Source organism: Rhinolophus sinicus, linkage group LG16, assembly GCF_036562045.2.
Source record: "Rhinolophus sinicus isolate RSC01 linkage group LG16, ASM3656204v1, whole genome shotgun sequence".
Lineage (NCBI taxonomy): Eukaryota > Metazoa > Chordata > Mammalia > Chiroptera > Rhinolophidae > Rhinolophus > Rhinolophus sinicus.
In genome coordinates, this window is record NC_133765.1 from 10,869,944 (window position 1) to 10,897,278 (window position 27,335).

A 27,335-nucleotide genomic window follows, 5' to 3' on the forward strand; every position below is an offset into this window, starting at 1 on the left:
GTGAAGTAATCCTTTAGCACCTGTGGCAGGGCCAGTCCCTGGTGCTAGGAGTAGAGAAAAATAAAGTTGAAAAAAGGAAACATTTGGTAAAAGCTGCCTGGTGTATCATCTAGTAAGAAGAGGAGCTGTGAGCACCCCAGTGAGATAGGCACCTGCTGGGGAGCTGGGTACCAAGGAGGCAGAAGCTCCGGCTCCCCGAGGACGGTGTCAGCACCATGACCAAGACCGGGGTTCTCTTGCTGGGGAATTGTACCATGGTTGGAACCTCCTCGGTGCCTGTCCCATAGAAGCTCATATTTCTGTTTCCTCCTCTTTCCTTCCTCCAGCCCCTGTGTGTGCATCTGCTCCCCAGCTGGGCAAGGTGATATGTTTGGGAGCTTCTCTGGATTAAAGCCCTGTTCTCAGTCCCAGACCCCTCAGCTAGAATCTGCAGAGGGGCGCCCTTTGGGAGACGCCAGGCCCCCACCCTGGACCACCTCACTTGCCCAGGCTGGCCTGCTCTGATGGCTCAGGAAGAGAAAGAAGGGAAGCCGTACCTTTACCGCTGGCCTGCCACACTCCCCTCCATCCCCAAGCTCTCGGCCACTTTGCCTCCTCCCGACAGCACCCACATCGCATGCAGCCATTGGGTTCGACAGCTACTGCTAAGAGGGATCCAGGTGAAGCACAGCATAAAGGCTGCTCTTTAATGAGGCAGCTGGCGCCTGTGAAGAGGCCAGATAAAAACAAGAGGGAAGGGAGGGGGAGCACAGATGGAGGGGAAGAGGTTTGGCCATTCAGCTTGTCTACACTGCTGCTAATTTGTATTGAGAATTGCACTTACAGCTAGCATGGGGTTGGGGCCCACAGGCAGCTGATAGCACTGGGACAGGTGACAAGAGGGCCTGAGACTGCCACAATAGAGCAGGGAGGAGGTGGTGGCTTCAAGAGGGTAACTCTCCTCTCAGCCATGACTCAGAAAGCCACAGCAGGGGAGGCCACAGCAAAAGTGATGTGAACCCTGTGGCCTGGTCCCTTTATTTTCATCCCTCTGCGTAAGTTTTCTACTCCTCTGGTTCTATGTTTCTGTGTTTAGTGAACGTTGATTTACAAAAACTGCTACTGATTTCCAAAAGTGCCTTGCGAACTGTTAAGCAATTTAAACCAAGGTGAGAAATCTTGGGTATTTGAATAAAAAGGAGATTTCAAAGACTGCTCCCAAAGAGTCCCCCTTTAGACTATTCAAACGTCTTCTCTAGCTTCCCATTCAATTCAGGGGGTGTCACCCAGATGCAGCCCAGGCTCACCATCAGTGGGTGCCTAGTACTCACACAGCTCATGTGAGGGCTCAAGACTACCCAAGCCACACGGTTACATTAGGACCTGTCATGTGTGTCTCCCACATAATGTGTACATTGTATAAAAATTAAGCACATCTGTGTTGGCCTTTGAATTTTCTTAGGATCCATGCATAGATGTGTACACACGATTTTTCTGGTTTTGAAAAGGAGATGCAGTAAGTTAAAAGCAAAATTCAAGAAAAGAAATCACCCATAATAAAGCCATCAGCCTGAGCCAGTAGCTGTTTTCATCTCCATACATAGCAGATGCTCATGCTTCTCGGGAATCCTGCATACGGCTTCCCACCCAGGTTATGTGTGACATGCTTCATACTGCAAAGTTCAGAAAGTTAGGATACCCCTTAGGAAGAGGCTTTGCAGTCAGAGAAGCAGGAGTTACAGGGTATGGGAGGGTGACCTTCTTGCACATGGAATGTGAAGTCTCTAGGTGTCTCATAAGGCACCCCGGTCCTGCCGGCCAGTCCAGGGGGTGTTGGGGCACACTAATACTAAACTTAGGTCCTGCACACCAGGCACACACGGCAAACACATCCTCGCATTTCCCCTCCATAAACTGATACTCTTTCCTTCACGGATGTTTTTCCCCAATCCCCGTGGTTGAGACAGGATGCAGCTGAGTTATTTGCAGACCACAGCTTGGATCAAGTTGCTGAAGTCTACACCCAACACAGAACCTACGAGCCTGGCTGTTTCAAGAACAACTCACCCTAACAGACTCAACCACAACAGGAAGAGATGGAGAAAGAGAGCAAACCTTACACAGCGTGAGCAAGCTACACTTTCTCTGAGTTCTTCAGACCTCGGTCTCTCCACTGGACCCTGTGGCCTGGTCCAAATGACTAAGTACTGGGATAAAAAGCAAGAAGGGCATTGTAGCTCTAGGCCCACAGAATACCTCCTCCAGAGACAGAAATATCTATGGAGGCTCCAGTAAGGCTGAAAGAGTAACTCACAAACCCAAGTTATCAACGAACATGGAGAGAATTCACTGTGAATCACAGGGCAGTCCAAAACGCTCTAGCCCAGCACTGTCCACGTGAAGTAGAATGCGAGCCACATACATAGTTTTAAACTTTCTAGTAGCCACATCGTTAAAATTTTAAAAAACAGGCGAATGAATTTTAATAATGTATTAAAGTATATTAACGTAATACAGCCAAAAGATTATTTCAACACAATCAACATAAAAACAATAAATGAGCTATTTTACCTTTTTCCCATAGCAGCTAGTAGTAGCAGTCTTCCCATAGTACTCTTCTAAATCTAGTATGTATTTTACATGCAGAGCACCTGTCAATTTTGAATTAGCCACATTTCAGATGCTCAAAAGCAACAAGTGGCTTGTGGCCGCTGGATGAGATAGCACAAGTCTAGTCCGTGAGCCAAGAGATCCCAAATTGTATCCTCTGCTTTGGTTTTTCTCCTCTGAAGTGAGGACTAATCTTTTGCATCAAAAGAGCCATTATCTGGGCCGGCCCGGTGGCTCAGGCGGTTGGAATTCCGTGCTCCTAACTCTGAAGGCTGCCAGTTCAATTCCCACATGGGCCAGAGGGCTCTCAACCACAAGGTTGCCAGTTCGAGTCCTGCAGCGGATGGTGGGCTGCACCCCCTGCAACTAGCAACGGCAACTGGACCTGGAGCTGAGCTGCGCCCTCCACAACTAAGACTGAAAGGACAACAACTTGAAGCTGAACGGCAACCACCACAACTGAGATTGAAAGGACAACAACTTGACTTGGAAAAAAGTGCTGGAAGTACACACTGTTCCCCAATAAAAGTCCTGTTCCTCTTCCCCAATAAAATCTTAAAAAAAAAAAAAATCCATTATCAATAATACTCAGGGGATAGGAGAGGCACAGTGTTGAGGATGAGAGATTTCAATAGCGGCATCTATTTGAACATGGGATTTCTTTTTGCACAAATAATAGGATCTGACGTGGTTCCAGCCTCAGCAAAGACATTTTTCTGAAAATCCTTGCTTCCTCCTGCCCACCCGTTCAGCTTACATGTGAGCACTTAGAGAATATTTATGAGGTGCTGGCAACGGCTGTGCCTAACCTGTTTGGCTCTGAGAGTCCACTGTGTCTTCTTTGTTTCTCCAGGGGGGTTGAGAATACATCAGTCTTTCTGAGCCTACTTTGTCACCTGCTGATGGTCTAGGTCAAGAAAGGCAAATCAAAAGCAGGGGCTGCTTTGTGCAACCAGAGCCAGGTGTCTGTTCTCTGGGTGTTCATACAGCTCTCCTCCAGCTGGCTTCTGGTGTGACCGGAGCCTGGGGTGAGCTGACAAGTGGGTTCTGAAAACTGATTTCCTTGGAGGACCCTCTTTGCCCAGGATCAGTATCTTGGAGTGCTTGCGCCTTCCTTGAGCAGTTGTGACACAAATGCAGCCTGGCTGAGCACAAACACAGACTCCGTCTGAAGCACTATCAGCAGACCTTGGTCTCTGTCCCATCGGCTTATACATTCATGCCCTACATGGCTTTGAATAAGCATCTTCACTTTAAGTCTGGTTAGCCACACATTCATTTAACGACTATTTATTGAGCACCTATCATGGGCCAGGCACTGCTCAGTAAAGAAAAAGAAGACTGGCCTACATTTAGAGAGGGATGTGATGAGAGCCAGAAAGAGCTAAGAAGATTCAAGGCAGGGTAGAGTGACAGGTGCTGTTTTAGATTGGGTCATCAGGGAAGACCTCTGAGAAGGTGGCATTCAGGCAGAGACCTGAAACAAGTGAGAGAGGAATATGAGTAGATAAAGTAGGAATGTCCCAGAAAGAAGGAACACAAGGGAAGAGACTTGGAGGCAGGAGTGTGCTTGGGGTCCAGGAGCAGCTCAAGTCTTGTGTGGCTAGTATAGAGGAAAGGAGTGAGATGGGGAGGGGGTGGAAAAGGGGGTGTCAGAGAAATGGTGGGGCTATGTGACGGAATTTAGATTTGATCATACGCCAGTAAAGGATTTTGAGAAAAAGAATTAAATATTTTGAAAGGATGATTCCAGCTGCTGTCTGAAGAACAGACTTCAGGAAGGCAAGAGGAAGTGGGGAGAGCAGGATGCTACTGGGGTGACCGAGGGGAGGTGTGGCTGGCTCGGACTGGGGTGGGCTGGTGGAGGTGAGTGGTGGTTGGATTCGGGCTACAACAGACCAAAGACTCTCCAAGAGTGGAATCTGGATTTTCGACAAGTAAAGGGAGCTGCTGTGGGCAGGCCAATTTGGGAGGCGTTGCTGATTAGCCCTCCCGGCCACCAGGGTGGCTATTGGCAGAAATGAGAAGATGAATGCAAAAGCACAACACATAGGCAGAGAAGGAGGGGGCAGGAAGGTGGCCCACAGACTAGGAATCAGGAGGCCTGGGCTCTGGTGCCAGCTTTGCCTCCTCAAATCCTTAGACAAGTTATTTACCCGCTCAAAGCCTAATTTGCCTTTATATGTCAAAAAGTAATTACAATATCTACCTCATAGGATAGTGGTGGGAAGCAAATGATAAGATAATATGGAAAAACTGTTTGACAAACAATACCCTACCTATGTTGTGACAAACTAATTATCATTATCTATGTGAAGTGACCCTCTTTGAGGGGCTCCCGGCTCAGAACCTCTGAGTCGTCCTGAAATCCTAGACTCTGGGAAGGTGGCTGGGATCCCAGTGACTGGTTTTGGTTAGTGGGATTGAAATGTGGTGGGGCTGTGTGTTCCCACAGGCAGGTCTGAGACCAGGGGCTGTCTCCGGGGAGGGGCGGGGGGGCTCCCTCTCAGCCGCACGCACACTCTTTCTGTCTTCTCTCTCTAGACTTGTTTCCTCAGTGACCTCATCCACTTCACAGTTAAAATGCTTTAGAGACGATGCCCAAACCTAAATTCCAGCCCCCAATATTATCTGAGCTTCGGTTTCCAAAGCCTAGTAGACATTTTTATCTGGATGTTCTACCAATTGCTCGGAAGGAATTGCACAGGGAACATTGACATCTCTCCTCAAAGCATTTCCTCTCCCACCTCCCATGGCTGCTAACAGCACCATCCTTCTCAGAAACATCCAGGCTTCAGCCATCTTTGATTCTTTCCTCTCTCTTACCTTCCTCCTCCCCACCGCATGCTTCAATATTTGTTGGCCTAAGCCCTGTTAATTATCCCTTTGATATGATCCTCATGTCTCTATCCCTTTTTATTCCCATAATCATTACCATTACCCTCTTTCAGAACTTTACAATTTCTTTTCTGGGATATTTCACTAACTTCTTAAGTTCTCTCTCTGACTCTCCCCTTCCTACCCTCTGTATACAATGATTCTCAGTTCGCCAGTCTGAAATCACAGCTCTGATGATGTTAAATGTCATGTATGCTTAACGTCAGTCTTTGCAAGTGGAATAAATTCCATAATTTCGTAGCCTGCCATTCAAGACCCACTCTTATTCTCAGGTTTATCTCATGCTGTAGGCCCATTGGATTACCTAAAACCAGTGTTTTCTCTTTCACACCTTCGCTCATGACAATCACTGTCACTATGGAGCACTTTCTGAGTCCTCGACACTGTCCTGGGTCCTTCCCCTAGAGCATCAGTGCTAACCCATGGAACAAGCCTGTGAAGAAGTAAATCCTCTAGCACTATTTTATAAAGGAGGAACCTGGTGCCCAGAGACACAGACAGCTTGCCCAAAGGCAAAGCCAGGACAGGAACCTGGGCTACCTATCCACCAGGTGTGCTCTTCCTTGCTCCTGTGACTTTTCTCTTCTTGGATTCTCCCTCTACTTCTACGAGCGCAGACTTTCCTGCCCCGGAACCACCAACCTGAAACACACTTACTAATGATGGTGTGTCTTCCCTCACACAGTGAGTCCTGGCATCAGTCCTGCACTTTTATTATTAGAACGGTTTGGTCATCTTTGCTCTATTTATTTCATAGATGAGGCCAGTGAGACCCGTCCAGAGCAGTCAAGTATGTTCAACAGACCATGGAAGAGTATTGTATCACTAAGTTATCCCCATGAGGGGCTGTACCTGGGCCTGACGCAAAATAGGTGTTCCATAAGTGCAGAGGAGGTCGTGGGCCTGACTCAGAATGCCAGGTGGGCTTCCTAGCCCTGCTTTGCCCCCAGCCTTCACTTTTGTAGCTCTCTCCTTTCTCTCTCTCTCTCTCTCTCTCTCTCATATCAAATCTCTAGGGACAGACTCAGGTTCCCTGGCCCAGTACCAGAGCTCCATTTGCTGCAGACACCCTAAGTGTCACTTAGGTCAGACCTGCCCGACTCAGACACCTGGGAGCAAGCATGCCTTGAGTCTCCCCAGCTCCACTCCTGGCAGCTGCTATACCCGGCCTTGGAGATACGCAGGCCTGGTGGTCTTACCTGGATCCATTCATGTGGTCGTACTCCCGTTTGACATTGACCCTCACCGGCTGATTAATCCACTCCTGCTGCGGTGGGAGGGGGTTGATTTTGTGGGGCTGGCCATAGTCAGGACTCCCTGAGGCGGTCATGTCGGCCTTGGGGAGATGGGCCGAGCTGTACGCGGAGTCAAAGAGGGACTGGTCGTCACTCACCACCGAGAGAGCCTCCTGGAGGGTCAGAAAAGGAGAGAGAAAGTCCAGTGTCACACTTTGCCCAGTGTCACTCTTCACCTATTCTCCCTTTGAGATAGCAGGGTGGCCCAGGGCTGCCCCAGGCTGCTTCTCCAGATGCTGACTGATTCACACTGGGGGCAAGTTTACCCTCATGCAAACCTGATGGGTTCTTCGAAGGTTACCCTGGGTGAGGAGGGAGTGTGGGCATTACAGTGGGGATGGGGAACTTATAGGAGTGTGTTCGTTTGCTGGGTCTGTAGCTGGGACCCCCAGAAAAAAGGGGGAGGAGTGGGAGGCCAAGAAGAGTAGTTACACAGTGTGCACACGTAGTGATGAGACGGTGCTGGAATGCTGGGCTCTTCCAGGCAGAAGCAGAAATGCCTCTGACTAGCTGTGTAGAGAAGTCAAGCCACGGGGGATATGAGAGTAAGTATTTATTTCACAGGTGAGGACAGTGAGACCCACCCAGAAAGGTTAAGTATTTAACTAAGGTCACACAGGGGAAGGGTGGGGCCCAGGGCTGTGGTCCCATCTAATTTCAGTTTCCGTATCTGTAAACAGGAATAAGAATAGCTCTTTCACAGTTGATAGGTGGATGAAATGAAAAGATCTTGGTACAGGTGTTTAGCTTGTAAAAACTGCTCAGCAATTTGCTTAGGGGCCGTCCAGGGTGTGCAAGTGTCTGTCACATCCACGGTTCCAATGGACGGCTGCCTGCTTCCCTGGGACAGAGTGCTCCATCACACTTTCTTGCCTGACTCCTTGAGATGACAGTTTCCTGTCTTAATTCTGAGGATTCAGCCTGCGCAAGAATGGGGATGGAGTCTGAGCTATGTGGATGGGGGAGTCAGGGGAAGACCTTCTGAAAGAAGGTGCATTGTCTTCCCACTCAGACTGTCCCATCATCTGACACAGGTTTGGCTTGTGGAGATCAGGACTGAGAAAGAAAGCGTTGCAGAGATCTACCAACCAAAGCACGATAACAAGATTCTCCTATTATTCCAAGTCACGTCAAATCACAGGGACCCCAGGTCATGGCCTGGGATGTGATGCTCACTATATCACATCATTACACCAAGTTAAGTTGACCATTTTTCAGAAAAGAAGGTTGTACTCTATAATTAATTATAATCTATAATTATATCATCTACAATTGTGAAGATGAGATGAAATAATACATGGAAAATGCTTAGAACGGTCTCCGGCCATAGTAAGTGACACCCCTGAAAGTTAGTTATGACGAGCATTAGTGTTCAAGTAAAGATTCTCTTAGGCTTCCTGTTATGTAGGCTGGGTTGTTCCCTTAAAATTCATGTGCTGAAGCTCTCACCTCAGTGCTTGAGAATGTGACTGTGTTTGGAAGTAGGGTCTTTAAAGAGGTGATTAACTTAAAATGAGGCCTTTAGGTGCCTCCTAATCCAATCTGACTGCTCTCCTTACAAGAGGAGGGTACGTGGGCACAGAGAGAGAGACACCAGGAATGTGCATGTACAGAGGGATGGCCACATGGACAGACAGCAAGAGTGTCACCCTCCATAAGCCAGAGAGAGGTCTCTGAATCCCACTGGCACCCTGCTCTTGGGCTGCCAGCCTCTGGAACTGTGAACAAATAAATGTTGTTGATTAAGCCACCTAGTCTGGTATTTTGTTAGGGCAGCCCTAATACATCACCTTTACTTACACCCTTCCTACACCTGTGAAATTACAATCTGCTCCACTAGCCCTTTCTCTCAGGGCCATTCTCAACCCCAGCAGGAGGACAGCCAAACTTCAAAGAAAAAGGCTCTTCTGTGACTGTGGCTGGGATCAGGGAACATGCTCCAGGAAGTCTGCTACTGTACCACAAGGCTTTGGATAGTATAGACACAGCCAGAGATGGCAGTTTCAAAGCGGAGCTGCCTACACAGTAGTAAAAGGCTCACATTATCCCCAGTCGGGTGTCCCTTGATTCAGACCTAAAGTCTGTTAGGTTCCTTTTTCATTTCCACCTGATGTGTCATGCTCAAAGGAAACCTCTGATTCTTGGGGCCATTTGTCTTTTGGTTATTGTATCCATTATCCATATGTTATCTCCACATAATAATGATTTTTGGTTTTTATATCCATTCTCCATTGCAATCTTGACTCCATATCTCAAACCAGTGTTGAACTGTCATCTACACAGTGTTAAGATTTCAAATTGAAAAGTGTGATATTGTAGTTCTTTTGAGAGCTGAGCCTGAGTTCATGAAATTCCTGGGGAACAGTTCATGACCAACACTGGGAACGGGGTCACATTACCACCTAAAACCCACAAATATCCTTTCAGTGATCAAGGTGAATAACAGTCACTAGTTCTGCTATAAACAGAGACCACCTTTCAGGAACTGGGTGTTGTCTTCTGCTGTGGAGAGGGGCTTTCAAGCTGGGTTTACCATGTACAAATCTTAGAGTTTCCATTTAAAGAAATTCTTTCATCTCCCTTCCTCTAGGTCAGGGGAGAAGATGATGGAATAACTGTGGCCTGGGAGGCAGGATTGGGCACAGTGATGCTCTGGTGAAGGGGGTAAGATCCCTACCATCACTACCCCCACAGAGGGTAAGGCGGGAAGCAAGAGAAGGCAGGATGGTCAAGCCCAAGGTGCCAAGCAGATGGCAAAACCAAGGTTCACTGCAAGAGGTCGCAACAGAGAGCAGATTAGACTAACTGGGGGTTTGGGAGGCAGACTGTGCAGAGACTGCTTAAGGAAATGAGTGATATGCAGTGAGAAGAAATAACTTACGGGACAGAGTGTAGGTGAGGTAAAGGACACAAAACCAGTTTGAACTCATTTTGGAACAGGTGTCTCCTTTAGAATATAGTTCACAGTCAAAGGAAACTTCAGTCAAGTAGCAACCTCGCAGGAGGAGAAAAACCCAGATTTATTCCAGAACCTCTCACATTTCTCCTGTCTGTCCAGTCTACGTCCAGGGGTCCAGCATGCGTGCTTCCTCCTGCATTTCTCTTTCAGACTCTATCCTCTGTGATGACACACTTCCACACTCTTCCCTTTCCAGTCCTTACATATTCCCTGGTCAGATCGAGCTCTCTTAGAAGTTGAGGCTATTCCTGTCATCCTGCCACAACCCTTGCTTAAATACCTCTGGGAGCTCGCTTATTACCGACCACAGCAAATCTATTCTCATCTGCTTGTTTTCTAGAACTCAGCTTTGGCCCAGCTGTCACCCTCATGCTGTGTGATTCCCGATGCTGCAACTCCTGTCCCATGTTAACTATTCTCACTGCTCCACTAAGCAAGCCCCACTCACGTACATCTCTGTGTCTTAGAGTTTGTTAGTCCTTGTGCTGGGAGTATCCTTTCACCTGGTTGCACAGCCAGTCCTTCCCTTTTTGTAAGGTAACCAAGATCTTCCTTACTCCACAAACCTTCCCTGATAATGCCCTGTGACTCATTCAAGCTTCTAAAAGCCTGGTGAGAATACTGCTTGGGTACACACACACACACACACACACACACACACACACACTCCTATTCACAATCATTGATAGACAAAGGGCTTTTTCTTTTTTTCCATAACAATATGGATAAAAATTGGTGGTTGAGGGAGGCTGGGTAGAGGCGGATGGTGAAGGAAGGGTTCCCTGTGTGGCCTGCTGAATTGAATTAGAAAACCTAATATGGGCAGGGGGAGAGAGATGAAGGCCACGGAGGAGGAATAACAGATTTGAATAGACTAGGCCCCAAACAAGTTACTTTGGGACCCTGGTAATAAAAAAAATTAGACTTGGAGAGACCACGCTTACTGCCTCTGCAAGGAAATAACACCCTTTGGCCATTCAAGGCTGAGAGCTTTAGGAACATCTCAAGACCACATTATCATGGGGACCTTGGTAAGGACACCACTGTCTTTATTACGGGCAGGGGGTTCTGCTCCAAACTTCTTTGGGGGCAGCGGGCATGATGAGGGGAGCCAAGCATAGGGGAGGACGAGGCAGACGTGGAGCATGGTGCTGGGTGGCTGCAGCTGACAGACTTATGTGAGCACCCTGTGTCACTGTCGGGGACTCACAGAACTCACTGGGGGTAACTCGATGTGGGTATAGGCACCGAGGCGCTGCTTTTATCGGGGAGGAGCCCCTGGGCAGGCAGACATTTCAGTGCCATGCTTGTAGTTATTACACATGTGCAGCCCCTGCCGTGTATGTATGTGTTGTAAAGCTGTTTACTTTTACTGAAACTTTTAAACTTTAAATGTAAAACTCTAACGTGAACTTAAAACTCTTTATAGGGATGAGTACATTGTTGGTGTTCAAGAACTTTTGACTGATGAATTGTTCAGTAGTTAAGTTGGAAATGATAGAGTGACTACAGAACAACGTCAACATAAAAATTCACAAACTCTTTCCAGCGTGAGTAAATTCCTTTGGTGTTTAATGACTTCACTTCTCTAATTGACTTCGGACACTACACTCATCCTTCCATTCAGAGGAAGACAAGTTATTCTTTTACAGACTTATTGAGTCCAGATTGCTTTAGAGTTATGCTACTCTAAAAACTGACTTCCACGTAGGAGATAGAGGTGAGGGCTCCCTAATCCTGTGTGGCATCCAGCTCTGGGGCTACTTCTTGCCCCACTGTTGTCACTGTGAAAGGAAGCCCCCATTGGCTTAGTTAGTAGATTCTGAGAAGCACTCTTCCTTTGCTCTGCTGAATGCTGGAAAGGCTAGGCCCCAAATTCAGGATGTTCTAGTCTCCCAGCCATTGAGTCCTGGAGCCACAGGGAGGCACGCGGTCCCTTAACTCCAAGAAGAGAAATGGCCCAGCACACTCGGTGACATTACCAGAGAACTCAGACAAGGGCAACTGCTTAGAGTGGCAGTTTGAGTCCTGGGGTAAGTAGATGGCGATAAATGCCTGTAGAAATGCTGAACAAATTGTCTCAGCTTTCCTTCCCGTGATCCCCTACCAGCCCAGGGAGCCATCAGAGGTACACGGCCAATGGGGAACTTGTCTTGGTGTGGCACTCTCCTTCTTATCCAATTTGGGTAAGGTGCCTTTAGCACATCACTTATAATATGTTCTGTGTCCTCACTGTAGAAAACAGATCAAAGCAGCAGACAATAATCCACAGCAATTATCAAGTGCAAACCACTGTTTACGCACATGAGTAATTTAATTTAATCCCCAGGAGTTCCAAGAGGGATGTATTATTATCACCCCTATTTTTTTTCAGATAAGAAGATGGGCATTCAGAGAAATGAAATAATTTGCTCAGGTCACACAGCAAATGAGTGTGATCTGCTATGTGGGCACTTAACCACCACCATTCATTTCCTCATTGGAATAAACTCTTTGAGGGTCACTCTGGTGTTTATTGTAACCTCGAGTACAATCTTGGGAGTCAGAGAGATGTGAGTTCCAATCCAAGCTAGTGTATCACCTAGTGCGATTTATTTATACTTTATGAACTTCATTTCCTCATCTGTGGAATGGACATAATAATAGTGCCTAACCTGGTAGACTTTGAATACAGATAAAATGAGTTAATGTAAGTGAAGTACCTAGATCAAATGTCTGAATTTCTTAGGACATGGTAAATACATCAAACAAAAAGAAAAAAAATTTTTTTTTTTTAAAGAAGCACAATACTGAAAGATGGCATGGGAAACTTTGGGTTGGAGATGGGGGCAGAGGAGATAGATAAAGCCAGTGAGATAGCCCTTCTCAATTGTGTTGGTACCTGAAAAGTAACCAAGGTTGCCTAAGATTCAAAATTTGCAGGTTTGGAGATAAGAGTTAGATTTTGAAATGCCAATTCCACGGGCTTCCAGAGCACAGAGCTTACTTAAGTCATCTGTTTTCCGCTGTTTCCATTCAAGAGTTTTCCATTCTTCCTTTTCAAACCACAGACATTGTTCCATTGCAGCCTCAGTCCTCTTTATCTTTCTGGATTCTGAGTTTCAGGCCTCTAGGTGGCATAGATAAGGCTCTGTTAAATAGCCATGCGAATGAGAGAAGGAGGCATCTATGCCTAGATAATCAACATAGTGCTTGGCTAGCACCCACTCATATTGCTTTCTGTACATCATGTAGGCAGGAAGAATGCTGTGTACATGTCTGTGAGTTCACCAATAAAAAGCTCCCTTTATTTTGGAATTTATTACACACATCTCACACACACACACACACACATACACACACACAGTGCCAAAAAAAAGTATACACATTTTAAGAAAGGAAAACGGTATGAATATTGTAATACTCAATATATACTGATAACAAAAGATAGTACAAGTCACGTTTGACTTCTGCAATTACAAGAGGTGCTCAAAGTGGTTACCATCAGCGTCCAGACACTTCTGATTACAGTGAACTACTGCTTGAGCAACGTTGACCAAAGTGTCCACTTGTGTACATTTTTTGGCACTCCTGGTGTGTGTGTGTGTGTATATGTATATATTTGCATACATATACATGTACATATATGCATATATATACATATATATATATATTTCTTCTCCTTTTTTATACTAGCAGATGAATCTGCCAACATTTGTTTTTCTTAGATTAAGTCAAAGCTTATTTTCCATGTGCACATCGGTTGAGTGATGGGGGATGTGGTCAGAACGTTGCCACATGATGGCCCTGCTGATATTAATGATGAACAAAGGATTACATCTCCAAACAGCTTAGCTGAAGCAGAGATGGAATCGCCTCGAGAGCAGCAAGAGAAGGCTGAAGAGGTGCACTGACGATGCCCCCATTCTATCCAGGCGTACATGAAAGAAATTTCTGCCATCGTCCCATGTGCAAGGATACATACATGATCCACAGTTGTGATCCAGATGGAGTTAGAGAAGGAAAAGTCCCGATTTTGTCCCAACCCTTTTCTAATTCTTGCAATTAGGCTGAGTTTTATTTCTAGCCCAGGGAATACCCCGAGTCATGGGCCCATGTATTTTCCTCCCCTTCTGTATCCCCTTCCCTGCTGGGAATCTTTAAGGACAGGTTCTGTGGCTGAGGAGTTCTGCTGGAGGTGAATGAAAGGAATGTCCAAAGTACCCACACTATGTCCCCTGCTGCTGCTCCTGCTCAGTGGGTCCCCCTGACTCCCAGACCAGGCCTCTGGAAAGCTAACATCCGGGTTGCTGCAGGCAGCACCAGCTTTGCTTTTTAGTGCATTCTTTGCATAATGATATGAAGTCCCTTCTCTTGCCAGCCAAAGAGCATACAAAATGCAGATAAGATTCTAGAGAGCAGTGTCCTCTGTCTTCTCTGTTTGGGAACCAGCAGGCTCTGCAGCAAGGGAGGTATCATCACAGTCATGTCTGAAGTGTCAGGAGAGGGTGGCTGCTGTGAGTTAGCGCTAGCCTTTTGTTTCTCCAAACTCTTTCTAACCGCCAGCCCTCTTCTTGCTCATTATTTTCATCCCACAGAGGGCAGGTGGAAAAAGGGAAGAGAAGATACATTTTTTGAATGCTGGATAAGGAAGAAGGTGGAAAACATCAGTCAGTCAACCAGATATGAACTGAAAGTGCCTCTGCACAAAGACCAGTGCAGGGGCTGCCTATGCCCCCGTTGGCAGGTTGTCTTTGCCCAAAATGGCCATGGCGATGTTTCCAATCTTTGCTACTCCCTGTCAGGAGTCAGGGTGGGTTTCACTTCCCCATGAACCCAAAAGGGACTTTATGACTGCCTCAACAAATGGAAGGTGGCAGAAGTGACCTTCATGACTTCCAAGGCAAGGTGATAAAAGGCATTACGACTTCCACCTGCTTCTTGTTCTCTCTTGGGCCCCGAGTCCTTGGAAACCAGCCACCATGCCGTGAGGAAGCCCAAACCAGCCCAGGCAGAGAAGCTACAAGGAGAGGCCACACCGAGACGACCTGAGTCTACCAGCTACCAGCCAGCATCTGCCTCCAGACTCAGGAGTGACGAACCTCAGGATGAAAGTCGACAGACTCATGAGCAAAACAGCTGTGTTATGTCACTAGATGTTGGGCTCATTTCTTATTTAGCCATAGTGGAACATCTTATGTTGCCACTGAAACATCTGTTATCACTTTAATCAGCAACAAGGGAACCCGTATTCGAAGGAGGCAGAAGATGATTGTTCAGTGTCCTTTCACTGTGGTTATTGGCACCGGCTGGCAGGAATCAGCACCATGGCTGACTAGCTGGGTAAGCTGAGGCACAAAGCATAGCCTCTGTAAGTTGGTAGTGGGGAGACTTAATATCAGCATTAAGGTCTAAGTCCCCTGATAACCATACAGTGTAATTACCCCTAAACAACAACCAGAAAACAAATGAACAAAAAACAAAAAGGAACACTTTTTTAAATTAGAAAGAACAACTAGAACAAGGATTATTTGATAGCATAAAGCTTACAGGAACTTTTATAACCGTTACCTCATTTAGCCGTTCTAAGGCTTTCTAAAGCCACATCACAAAAGACGTGAGTTAGAATCCTCATATAATTGAAAAGGAAACTGAGGCTTAAAGAATCACAGTACAGTGGTACCTCGGTTTTCGAACATAATCCACAAGTTCTGAAACTTTCAAAAACAGCCGACAGCCAGGCCTCAGGATCTTGCACTCAGCGGAAGCCGTGTGGCATGTTCGACTTCTGAGGTGTGTTCGAAAACCGAAGCATCTACTTCCAGGTTTACGGCCTTCGTAAACGGAGATGTTCGTCAATGGAGACATTCAAAAACCGAGGTACCACTGTATTTGCCTTAGGCCCCTCAACTCGTAACCCTGTGAGCTGGAGCCTGACTGCAAAGCTTCTACTCTGCCCCCAAACTGTTTCCAGTTTGCTAACTAATCCTAGGTTGTGCCACACAGCCCACCTGCCCTGGAAATCCAGAGTGCTTGGCTGATTTCTAAAGTATCTTATTGAAATGTGCCCCCCTCTTCCCTTATCCCCTTCCCCCATCCTTGTCCCTTAAATCTTCATTTACTGGGGAGGGGCCTTCTGCTGTGGACGACCCAGAGAAAGGCAGCCAGCCAAGTTCCTAGAAGATGGAATTAGAGTCCTCTGTAGATGAAAGTACTTTATTTAATGGAGTTTAATAAATTAAGGGAATGAGTCTAAATGAGTTCAGAGAAGAGGGTCTCAGTCCTATAAAGGCATGCATGTAACAAAATCCAGAGCGTGGCCCTCTGTTAATCACTGTCTCCCATTTAGATGCTTCTCCAGGTCTCCCGTGGGTATTTACCTTTGCCCATTGACTTTGAGTTTTCACAGTCACTTTTTTGACCATAACCACATTTAAAGGGCATCTCTAAAGATCAAAGTTAAATCCTCCTCCCACAGAGAATGATTTTACTGCTGAGAAGAAAAAAGTGCTGAATATGGAAGGTAACCAGAAGGGGGACAGAGGTTAGTCTGAGCCTCAGGAAGGGAGCATTTGCAGTCTGCTTTCCTTTCTGTTTCTTAGCAGTGGGTCTGGCGGCGCTTCAAGATGCTTTTTCTCCATGACAGTGGGGACAGCAAAAGGATCAACAATGATCTGGTGTATACGATTCATTACCTTTGACAGCCCATGGGCCAAGTTCCTCTCTGATAATAGGGGGTGACCTGACCACAGAGGTGGACCCCAGAATGAGGGTGGGACATTGAGGCTCACTATGGTTAGAAAGCGTAGGTGTTCTCTTGTCTGAAATCGAGCCCATATTCTCCTTTCGATTCTGATGGCCTGGGAGGGTTAAATAAAACCCTCACTGGAGCAGAGAGTAATGACAAAAAGAGAACTGCCAAGCATCCGAACAAAGCCCTCATGCCATGGGGAGAAGCTGGCAGGGAAGGCAGCCATCCTGGTAGGAGACCCAGAAACACCAGCAGAAGTAGTTCCCTATATATTTTATTGCTCAACCCTTGTATTGGGACTGTATCTGACTGTGTCATAGAGCTGGCTGTACCAGTCGTTAGAAATACTGGAATACTTCCATACCGGTGGCTACAGTGCTGCTGCTCTGAGCTCCGTCCTGTCCCTTATCTTCCCAGGGACAACTAAAGAGTCAAAAACTGACATAGCCAGTCCTCTGGACCTCTGCTCCAAGACAAGGGGTTGGCGCCCTGGTGCCCGTGCCATATAAATGGTTATATATTTGAACGTCTTCCCTGAGCTAGAGCACCGTTTTCTGATAGCACAGGTGGTGCCATGTGAGGATGGTTGGAGACTAGACTGGGCTGGCAGCAGGCTCCGTCCCCTGGAGAGTTCCTGAACATGTTTGCTGCAAAAGGGTTCAAAAGGCGAAGGGCAAAGGAAGCAAACCACTTCATCGCTCTCTTCACTCTGTAGGGTGCTACTTTAAAACTCTGTTCCAATAAAAGGCACCCGCTACCAGCTGGGTCAATGTGGAGCTTTATTGGCTGTGCGATTTTGGGCCAACTACCTAACCTCTGGGTTCCTGGAAAATTTTAACTGTCCTATACTGAATGTTTAATGCTCTTTGACGATGATGAATGGCCACACTGCCCTGACCACAGAAAGCTGAGAGCTGAAAGCTTGGAAGAATCCTCCTTCTTGGGGCTTGGCTGCAGTGTGTCAGCAGAGTCTGTATGTCACCCACAGCAGGGATGATAGGACAGCCTGGGAGCCAGGATAAAGTTCCTGAGCTTTCTTATTGTTTGAGAATGGGAGTTTGAAGAATTTCCCTTTGGGCCCAGGCTTTATGGGTCTAGACTGGTAGCTGGACCAAAAGGAGCTCAGTCTGGCTTGTGTGACAAAAGAGGACTCTGAGTGACAAGGAAAGGGGGGAAGTGAAGCAGTTCAGGTCTGAAATGATGGGCTCCCCCAGGGGGCGAACAGACTCTAGTCCAACAGGGGTGGGGATGGCACATTTTGAGATGTTCTGTAAGCATTGGGGAGAGGAGGAAGTGTAGGTGGCATGTGCCTTTGGGTGCTTCTTTGACTCCTGGGGTCATGGGAACTTTCCCATCTTTTTCTCAAAGACCAATTCTGCTGCTAGAGGCACCTCAGGGAGAGGCACCCCATCCATCTTATTCTTATTATTCATCTTATTGTTTTCATCCCAGTTGCTCCCACAGTTCCTGACATCTAGTAGGTGTGCAATGCTTTTTTTTTCTCCAAATAGATAAAAAAAAACCTAGAGCACGATGGGAAGTGCAGAGACCTTCCCTCCCCTGCCAGCACCTCGGCCACTAGCTAGACTTCCCCTTCTATCTCTTGGCTATGAGCAATTTCAATTAAGCCTTGCACTCCAGGCTTGTCCATTTTTTAAAATCAGCCACACCCAGTGATCGTTTCTTGTTCAAATTTAAACAAGAAGCCACTGACCACTCTCCCCAACAACTTCAGGTTCTTTTCCTAGAAGTTACGATCTTATCGGACAATTTCCTCACGTGACAGTTCCCGTGGCAACTGGTGCCCTTACAATCACAGGAAGCTCATGTGGAAACATGCACATGGGGGACCCCTGGCTCTATTCCTTCCAGCTATACCCAAGGAGCACCCTGGCAGCAGGACAAAAGAAAACCTAGCCTAGAGAAGCAGGATGCCCGGCTTCCTGCTACTTCACCCTGACAGACAGCCAAGGCAGAGCGGGAGAGACTCCATTTTAGTTCATTTCCTCACAGGGAATTGGGAAAAGAGGCGTCCCTGAATCCATTTCCCAATTCTTAATGGCTGTTTCCTCTCCACGATTCATGCCTGAGGAGCCACGCTTGGTGACCTCATGCCCATCTAGTCCTGAGTGTGCGGTATTTCCAACTTTCACATCTGGACGAACCATTCTATCCAAGGTGTTTAGTTATTTTGTGGCCCCAGGGCATATGGTTACCATACTGTTGCAGCAACATGTGGCAAAAACTTTGACGATAGAAATAATGGAAGGAGGTGGTGCCGAAGGAGGTCCACTCTCTGGACCGGCTCAGGAGCCCTGGCCCTGACGCTGCCTATTTTATTCTGCTCCTCCCTTCTGTTTGCACTCTTTGTTCATTTTTTCCTTCTGATTTCTTTACTTATTCCTGCGGCCTGCTCTCATTTCTCTCTCTCTCTCTCTCTCTCCCCCTTTTCCTCCCTCTTCCCCTCCCTTCTCCTCCTGCATTTTAATGACCTATTTTAAATAGTTTCTCTTCCTGTTATGTAAGACTTCCCAACCCTTTCTCACCTTTAGACACCTATTTGATGTACACTTCTGGATTGCTTTTTGGGTGTCTGCAAATACCTCTGTGAAAACTGACATTCCTTTTCTTCTGCTCAGTCCAGCTGTCCCTGAGTAGAATTGCCTTCCTTGTCCCCTCTGCCTCATCAAATCTCATTTATTCACCGAACTTTTATGGAGGACTTACTAGCATCAGGCATTCGGCAAGGCACAGGGGATACAAAGATGAATGAGACTGAAAAATCACATCCTTGCCCTGGTGCTCGGGTCTGGGGAGACAACTGACATCAAAACATATTCATGCGGGGTTAGGGTGAGAGGGCAGTGAGTGAGGGGCTTAGGGAAAGCTTCCTGGAAGAAGTAGAGCCTCAGATGGGTGAAAGGGAAACTTCCAGAACTCCTTGAGGATGTTTCCCTGCCCTCTGAATCCCACCACAGTAACCTTTCATTCTGCTGAGTCCTCAGTACTTTCTATCTCCTCCCCCAATTCAGCACTTCATTCTAGAGTGCCTTGTCACACAGCTTTTATTTTTATTTAACTCCTGCCTTGTACTGCAGTTTTTCACAGGCTTATGTTCTGTCTTTCTAACTAGATTGAAAATCTTTCAAGAATAGATTTTATTTGTGGTTTTCCACAGACATCATTAACACTTACTAGCAGAATATCTTGGTTCCCTCATCCTTAGAATGGGCACAATGACAGAAGCTACTTCAAAGGGTTAATGTGAAGGTTGAGTGAATTAACATAGTAAAGGCAGGCAAGTGCTGTCATCTTTGAGATGTTGATTAAGGAGCCAGACTGTCAGGATAGGAATTCTGTACCTACCACTTGTTGGTTCTGTGATTTCAGGCAAATTCTTTAATCTCTCAGTGCCACAGTTTCCTTTTAGTAAAATAATGATGATGATGATGATAGCATTCTAACTCATGCCTGTCACATAGTAAGTACTCCCTAGGCTTAATTTTCTTAGAATTTACAGGTTCTAATACAAAAAAAAAGCACTTCATTTTTCTGGGCCTGTTCCTTTACCTATAACATAAAAGGGGTGAAGTCAATAATCTAGAAGACCCCTTCCAGTGCTTCAATCCCAAAATACATGAGTGGATTGATCCTACAGCCCCATTTCCCTGGGACAGTCTCAGTTTACACCTATTGTTCCAGAAAATGGTTAATCATAGACCCTTTCAACTCTCGGTTAGGATGATGCATTCTGCGGCCATGCTACCTCTGAGTAAGTTCGGTATCTTAGTATATCTTAGCTTCATGGGCCCACTAGTTGCCATCGTGCTCTCCCTTTGAGGGAGGAGTTAAGGGGAACCGAGGACAGCCGTGTCTACACACAAGAAGCCAAGCATCCACTCATCTTGGAGCTCAGACTCCATCTCCGGTACACAGCTGGTCTTTCGGTTGGCAGCCACCCTCAGAGCAGTGGTCCACTGGGTTGGCCTTCATCCTTATTTGATTTGAGTGCCAAACCTAGGCAGTCTGGCACTGGGCCTCCTGTCTCTCGGCATCCATCTATAGGAAAGGCAGATATTTGTGAACAAGTCCTGCCATAGCCTTACAACGAAAACATCTCAGTGGGATTACATGGAGATATTTTCTCTGTCAATCTCAGTAAAGCTCTTTGAACAGAAAACCCAGCTGAAGCCCACTGACAGCTCTGAGGGACTTGGGACTGATTGAGTTACTCTATAAAGGGTACTTAGTGTTCAACTCTTGGAAGCTTCTGGAGATACCGGCCTTGCCCAGTGGGATAAGCCTGTCTATCTGTCTTAAGGCCTCGTGTCCTGGTGGCAGTGAGGCTTAATCCTTCACATTCCTAAAACTGATGGGAAATGGGTACCTAGCCTACCAGGTGGGGATGCTCTTAGGAGATGTCCAAATACCTCATCAAAAAGCTTCTGAACACCTCTTCCCTGCTTGGATCCCTTTACTTCAGGATCCATTGGCAAAGGCTGTCACATTCTTATATGGCTCCTTCTGCTTGGATTCTGCATGCTTCAGATCTCCTACGTTCATTACGGGTTTGGGGATTTTCATAGAAGGTCAAACTCAGTGATGTCAACCTTCCCAATCCTGCTCTTCTCAGGAAACTGCAGGAGCAAAATGCCCTTGGGGGAACCTTGGGGTCACTTTGCTCCTTCTAATCCTGAACCGGGAAATGTTCTGGTTTAATAGCCTGAGTGACTTTTCTAAAGGTTTGAGGATTCTGGGAAAGAATAAGAACATATTCTTCAACCTCAGTCTTAAAATAAAATCAGAATCAAGAAATAAGAAAAAGAGTTTATCTAAGCCTATTATTCTTTCATACAGAAAGAAATCAAACTCTTTTCTTTGATCCTGTAGACCAGTGCTGTCCAACGGAAATTTCTCTGATAGGAAATGTTCTGAACTCCGAGCTGTGCAATACAAAAGTCTCCGGCCATGTGTGGCTGAGCATTTGAAATGGGGCTAGTGTGACTAAGGAACTAAATTTAAGTTTTTTATTCAATGTAAATTTAAATGGCCACATGTTACTAGTGGTGACCACACTGACCAGCATAGGTTCTAGACACTTGTGCTTGGTGACCACAGTATGTGCTACTCAAAACATGCAAAGGTTGCTTTGGATACTCCTTTAACACATCCTGTCTCTTATGGGGTCATGAAACATATATGTCACCAAAAAGCATTCATTCATTGATGCATTCATTCATTGGACAAATATTTATTGAACATCTGCTATGTACCAGGCACTGTGATAAAAGTCGGGAATGTGTCAATGGACAAATGACACTACCGAGTTTTAGTGGCATTTGTTGGTTACTATGAAATTAAGAGATTTATAGAAACTTTTCTTCCACTGATGTGACTATGTCTCTGCAGTGAGCTAAATATTTGACAAAATGCAGACGATTTTGTAAATATGAGGGTCACCCTGGACAAGTCAGCAGCAGCTACCCATCCGCTGTGTAATCACTGCCTGTGCTCACTGGTTGGAAGGTGATGGTGAGAGAAGATCCTGAATTAAATATGGTGGGAATCATAGTATATTGTGAGGATTAAATTAAATAAGAAAGGTCCACCAAAGAACTCTGGAAAGGGGAAGGCATTATGTTGTTAATGTTACCGTGAGCTGATGAAACAATCTGAGGTGGTGGCTTCCTGGCCACCCAGTGCAGCATTTCTGAAAGCAGTAAAGCAGCTGGCCCATTGCCTCATGAGAAGGTGGCAGAATGAAGTAAAGAGATGGCACAAGCAACTGCCAAGGCAGGGGGATTTCAGAGGAGGAGAAAGCAGTGAACTGAGCAGGAATGTAGCTTAGGGGTAGGGTGTTAACACTTCATTGACTGTCAACAAATGTACTGAGGGACTTTCCTGGTCATAAATAGCCGGCTCTTAAGGCCTCAGGTAAACATTTGCTCCCATCTTCTAAAGGCCACCAGCACCATCGAAAGCTTATTCTTATTTGTAAGGGATTTGCAAGGGCACTGTCTCCATTGAGTAAAATGTTGTGGCTCTCACTGGAGGGTCCTAAAACGACCTACATCTCCAGTGATCTGTCAACAGCGGTACGATCCTACAGGAAGCTGCCCTGCAGCCTGACTGACTGGAAGGCACTGTTTGCTCAGGGCCCCTCTGGAGCCCAAGTCCTGGTGGGTGGGTGACTATATTTTAAACAGGAGCTCTCGAAGACGGTGCACTCTTGGCCCTGCAACAGGTCACTGGTGCTCTTCAGACCTTCACACTACAAGAGCAGCAACTCTGGGGCGTGCAGCCTGGTGGCTCTGGCGTGCCAGCGCTGCCTGGCAGCCCTTCCCTTTTTCCCTTTGGGCTAACAACAACATTTGCATGAAAACAGGATCTTTGCTGCTGCACATTCTCTTCCTCCTCTCCACCTCCCTTCCTTTCTGTTCACCCAGTCCCCATCCCTTCCAGACTGTGGCCCAAACATAATCGAAGCAACTACCCACCACCCCAACTCAAAGAAATGGCCCCCAACATTAGGATGTTCAGATTACGTTACCCCTCTGCAGGGAGGGCTGTATGGTACTAATCCACTCCAGGCCTCAACTGTCAGCATTGGATGGTCTGATCTAATTGAGAAAGATTTGATCTAAAACATTTACTCTTATAAACCAGAGGGATTACCGAACTGTAGTTTTAGAGGGGTTTCCCCTTCCCTCCCAGAAGGTTAAGTCTCCTAATTATTTTTAATTTAGGCTAATGTGAAAAGATTTGTAGTCTCTAAGTACACAGAAGACAACCTGGGGCAAGTAGGGGAAGGAGTGGGTAAAGTGTGGTACAGCCAGCCCAGGAAGGAGGGTGGCCATGTTGACGGGTCGGGGTCTTGAACCCAACATTATTTTTAAGGATTTTTCCAACTTCATTTCAGGGTTCCCTGTGGGCCACTACTTCCGTGAGCACCCAGTGTAAGCTCTGAGGAGAAAAGTGAGGAGATAGAAAAGATGTCCTCAGCTACCATTACTTGTGATAACAGCTTTATTTCAGGCCCCTGTGGGTTTTTCGAGAGCTTTATGGAGCACACCCTTCAGTTTAGAGGCACTCTGATGAGTTTCCCTCCAGGTGCACATACATACGCATTTCCGAATAGTCCTATCAATATACAACTTCTCTTTCAGCCCCCACTTTGGGTCAGAAGGTTTCTAGAGAGATTAGTCTCTGCACTTACAGAGCACAGACGTGTGTAGGAATTGATGGCAAGGAAGCATCAACTTCCCTCTAATATCAGAGTAAGTGAATCAAGGCCCATGTGTCCCTCACACGTGGGGACAAGAGGCCCAGCCGGAGGGTCTGGCCAGGCCTGATGCAACTCAGACGTGGCCCTTTGCTCCTGCAGCAAGAGGAAAATCCTGTCAAAATGGCTTAACGATCTTCTAATATTTCCATGCAATTAAGGCCACATCTGTCTCCCAGGCCCCCGCACTCCTTTGCTAGTGCACAGACATGAACCAAACAGTCTGTCTTGTTGATCTGGAAGGTAACAAAGGGCTCCATTCATAACTGTAGGCACTTTCACCATGTTTTTTTTTTCAAAGTAAAATAGAGTTTTCACTTTGAGAATAACCTGTGCGGCAAGCAAGCGAAGGATTTTTCCCCCCTAATAAATCAAATTCAACAGCCTAATAAAATGCTGGCTCCCCCTCCCCCACCCCCCCTCCCACTGTCCCACTCTCTGCCAACAATGGCTCTGAATAGAGAGTAGTGGGTCCACCCAAAGGAGGTAGGAGAAGGTAAGCTGGGAGCAGATGAAGGGAATCAAAGCAGTTTTTTGAAGGTGGTTGGGCTTGTTTGGCAGATTAAGGATTGGGATGGGTGAGGGTGGGGTGAGGTGGGGGGAGTGAGTAGGTAGGTAGTCTGCCTTCTACTCCCCAGCTTTACCTCCTTTTCTCAGCCTTTCTGGGCTTGTTTCAAAATACTCCTTTTCTTCTGCTGTTCCCTCTACAGCAGGACCCATCCCCAAACATTGGGTAAACTTTTTGCTTCCTTCTTTTGCATGGGGAGGAACAAGAAAACCTTGTGCCTAAGGATGGAGCAAGGACTCTTGGGCCACACCTGCAGCTGAAGCCATGCTGAGCCGCCTCCCTCAGAACCAGGCTATGAGATCTCTCCCCCTGCTTTGAAGCCGAGAGAGTGAGTTTGCAGGAGATAAGTGCTGATAAGCATCGGGTTTGGTGCTTATCCGCAGCAAACACAATCTTTTGAGGTTCTCTCTGCACTCACAGGCCATAGAGACTCTAATCAGAAAACAGAAGGGAAAATGCAAAACCAAGCAGTATTTGCTGCTGCTTTTTCTTCTTCTTTTTTGTTTTGTTTTGTTTCGGTCTACACACTGGAAAGCCTGACATAGAGACTGTAAACAGGGGATTCCGGAGCAGAAATGCAGCCCTAGTCTCTGCATTGTTCAACTTTTTTGTTCTGACATCAATGGAGGACATATTTTCAGTCCTGGACATAAGAGCGAGAGCCAAACATTGATAACAATTACGATCTGCCTAGAACACTTTCTTTTCCAAAGTGCTTTTGCAGGCCTTGTATTATCTAGTCCTCATGACAACTCTCTAAGACAGGACAGATGGTTTATAAGCGAAGAAACAGCCTGAACTAGGTTATGTGACTTGTCCAATCTCACACCACTTGTAGTAGAGGCGCCAGAAGTAAAAGCCAGATTCTTCTGCCTTTTAAGTGGGTTCTATTCCTCCTATTCCATGCAGAAGCTCAGCAGCTAGAAGACTCCTAGCAATTGAAATGGTCTTGAACCTGGGCATCCCGCCTTGAAGGATTTGGAAAGCGGAAGTGGCAGTGGATGAACCAGGGAGGCAGGGGCTCTGAGCTTTGCAGCACTTGAGTAACTCAAGAAAGGCAGAGCTTGGCCGTCCTATATTTCAGTGTCTTGGTTATACCTAATTTTTTAGTACAGGACATTAACAAGAAGCATCTGTTGAAGACGCATTGTAGAGTAGAAAGAGCACCAGGACAGGGGATCCTGACTCTGGCCTCTGCTCCACCAGTGACGAGCTATGGGGTCTTAAGCAAGAATGACTTCTCTGATTTTCCATTTCTCTTTCCATAAAATGAAGGAGAGAGACAAGATGGAACCCAAGGCAGAAGGGTGGGGGTATATGAGGGTAGCATAGAGAGTGTTTGCTTCCCCATGAGCACATTCTCTAAAAGTTATATAATCACAATGACAGTATTAGGGTAAAAGTTTGACGTGACTAGTTAAGACTAAGATGAAAAACATACTGGTAGAACCTGGCTACACTTACCCCTCCTAGCTCCAAAGTTCTTGGGAGTCTTAGCTCAGGGAACTACTGATGACTATTTATTTATGTCTATAAAGATTATTAATTATTTCCACACAGATTTTTATGAAGCAATTGTGTTCCTGATTGCCAAGCCCTCAATATAGCATATATATATATATATATATATATATATATATATATATATATATATATATATATATATATATATATATATATATATATATATATATATATATATATATATATAATACCAACCAGCTCAGGTTGTTTCTTTGCTTATAAATCATCTGTCCTACCTTAGAGAGTTGTCATGAGGGCTAGATAATACAAGGCCTGCAAAAGCACTTTGGAAAAGAAAATGTTTTAGGCAGATCGTAATTGTTATCAATGTTTGGCTCACCCTCTTATGTCCAGGACTGAACATTTTATACACACACACACACACACACACACACACACACACACTGGGGGTGCCAAAAAAAATGTATACAAGTAGACCCTTTGGTCAAGTTGCTCAAGCAGTAGTTCACCGTAATCAGAAGTGTCTGGATGCTGACGGTAACCACTTTGAGATCCTCTTGTAATTGCAGAAGTCAAACGTGACTTGTATTCATCTTTTATTATCAGTGTATATTGAGTATTACAATTTGTATTTTTTTCCTTTCTTAAAATGTGTATACATTCTCTCTCTCTCTCTCTCCATATATATATATACATAAATGTGTGTGTGTGTGTGTGTGTGTGTGTGTGTGTGTGTAATATTGACCATCTGCTGTTGGATAGAAAGTAAACCCTTCACAGAATCCTCACAAATAACATTATAGCAAAAGGAACTAGAACTGAGCCTGAAAGAAAGTTTCCTGATGGAAAAGGTGATATATTGTTCACATGCTCTGTCTTAGGAACCTCAATAAACCTGTAACGGCCACTTCTAGGATGGGACGTGAGACTGTGGGGTATGGTGAGGCAAGGGGGCTCCTATTTTATCTCTATTGGAATTTTTTACAAGAATGTATTCATGTGTTACTTACTTCATTAACGATCGACTTTAAAAAATGGGTGAAAAAAAGGGACATCTTGTTCATGGTTGAGTTCATGGTTTGGAGACAGAGGGCTGGCTGAGATTCCCTTCAAGGGTTTATTCAAGTTGTAGACAGAGTTCACTGACCTTGGAAAGAACCACCATGTTGCACCGGGCCAGTGTTCATATGTGGAGGGAGCTATCTAGAGAGACGCAAACCATGCCCCCCTTGTGTCTATCATAGAGGTTTCATTCATGAATACTTGATTTTGTGCTTCGTATTCTGTGTTTGCAGTTGCCAGTTAATGTGGTCCTGAAGATAACACTGTGAGGTAGGTCACTTTACCGATAAGGGGATAGAGCTGTGCTGGTCCCCAGATCTCCTTTCCTTTCTCAGTTTTATATCAGGAGGCCTTTCTCCTGTTCTTACTGAGGGCCCACTCCATCATTACTACGTAGCAAGCTGGATTCAACAAAGTTTGAAAGGAGTCTTCAGAAACCCCTGTCCATTTAAAAATTAAATCTATTG

At 45.9% G+C, this 27,335-nt stretch overlaps 1 protein-coding gene across 4 annotated transcripts in view; it reads right to left on the reverse strand.

Moving 5' to 3' along the window:
* FLI1 (Fli-1 proto-oncogene, ETS transcription factor) overlaps positions 1 to 27,335 on the reverse strand; it is a 120,839-nt gene that overhangs the window by 45,089 nt on the left and 48,415 nt on the right. For all 4 annotated transcript variants that reach the window (XM_019714818.2, XM_019714820.2, XM_074321948.1 and 1 more), the window contains one exon: positions 6,687 to 6,895. In XM_019714818.2, the coding sequence (XP_019570377.1) occupies positions 6,687 to 6,895 (209 nt within the window). The remainder of the gene's footprint in view (positions 1 to 6,686; positions 6,896 to 27,335) is intronic.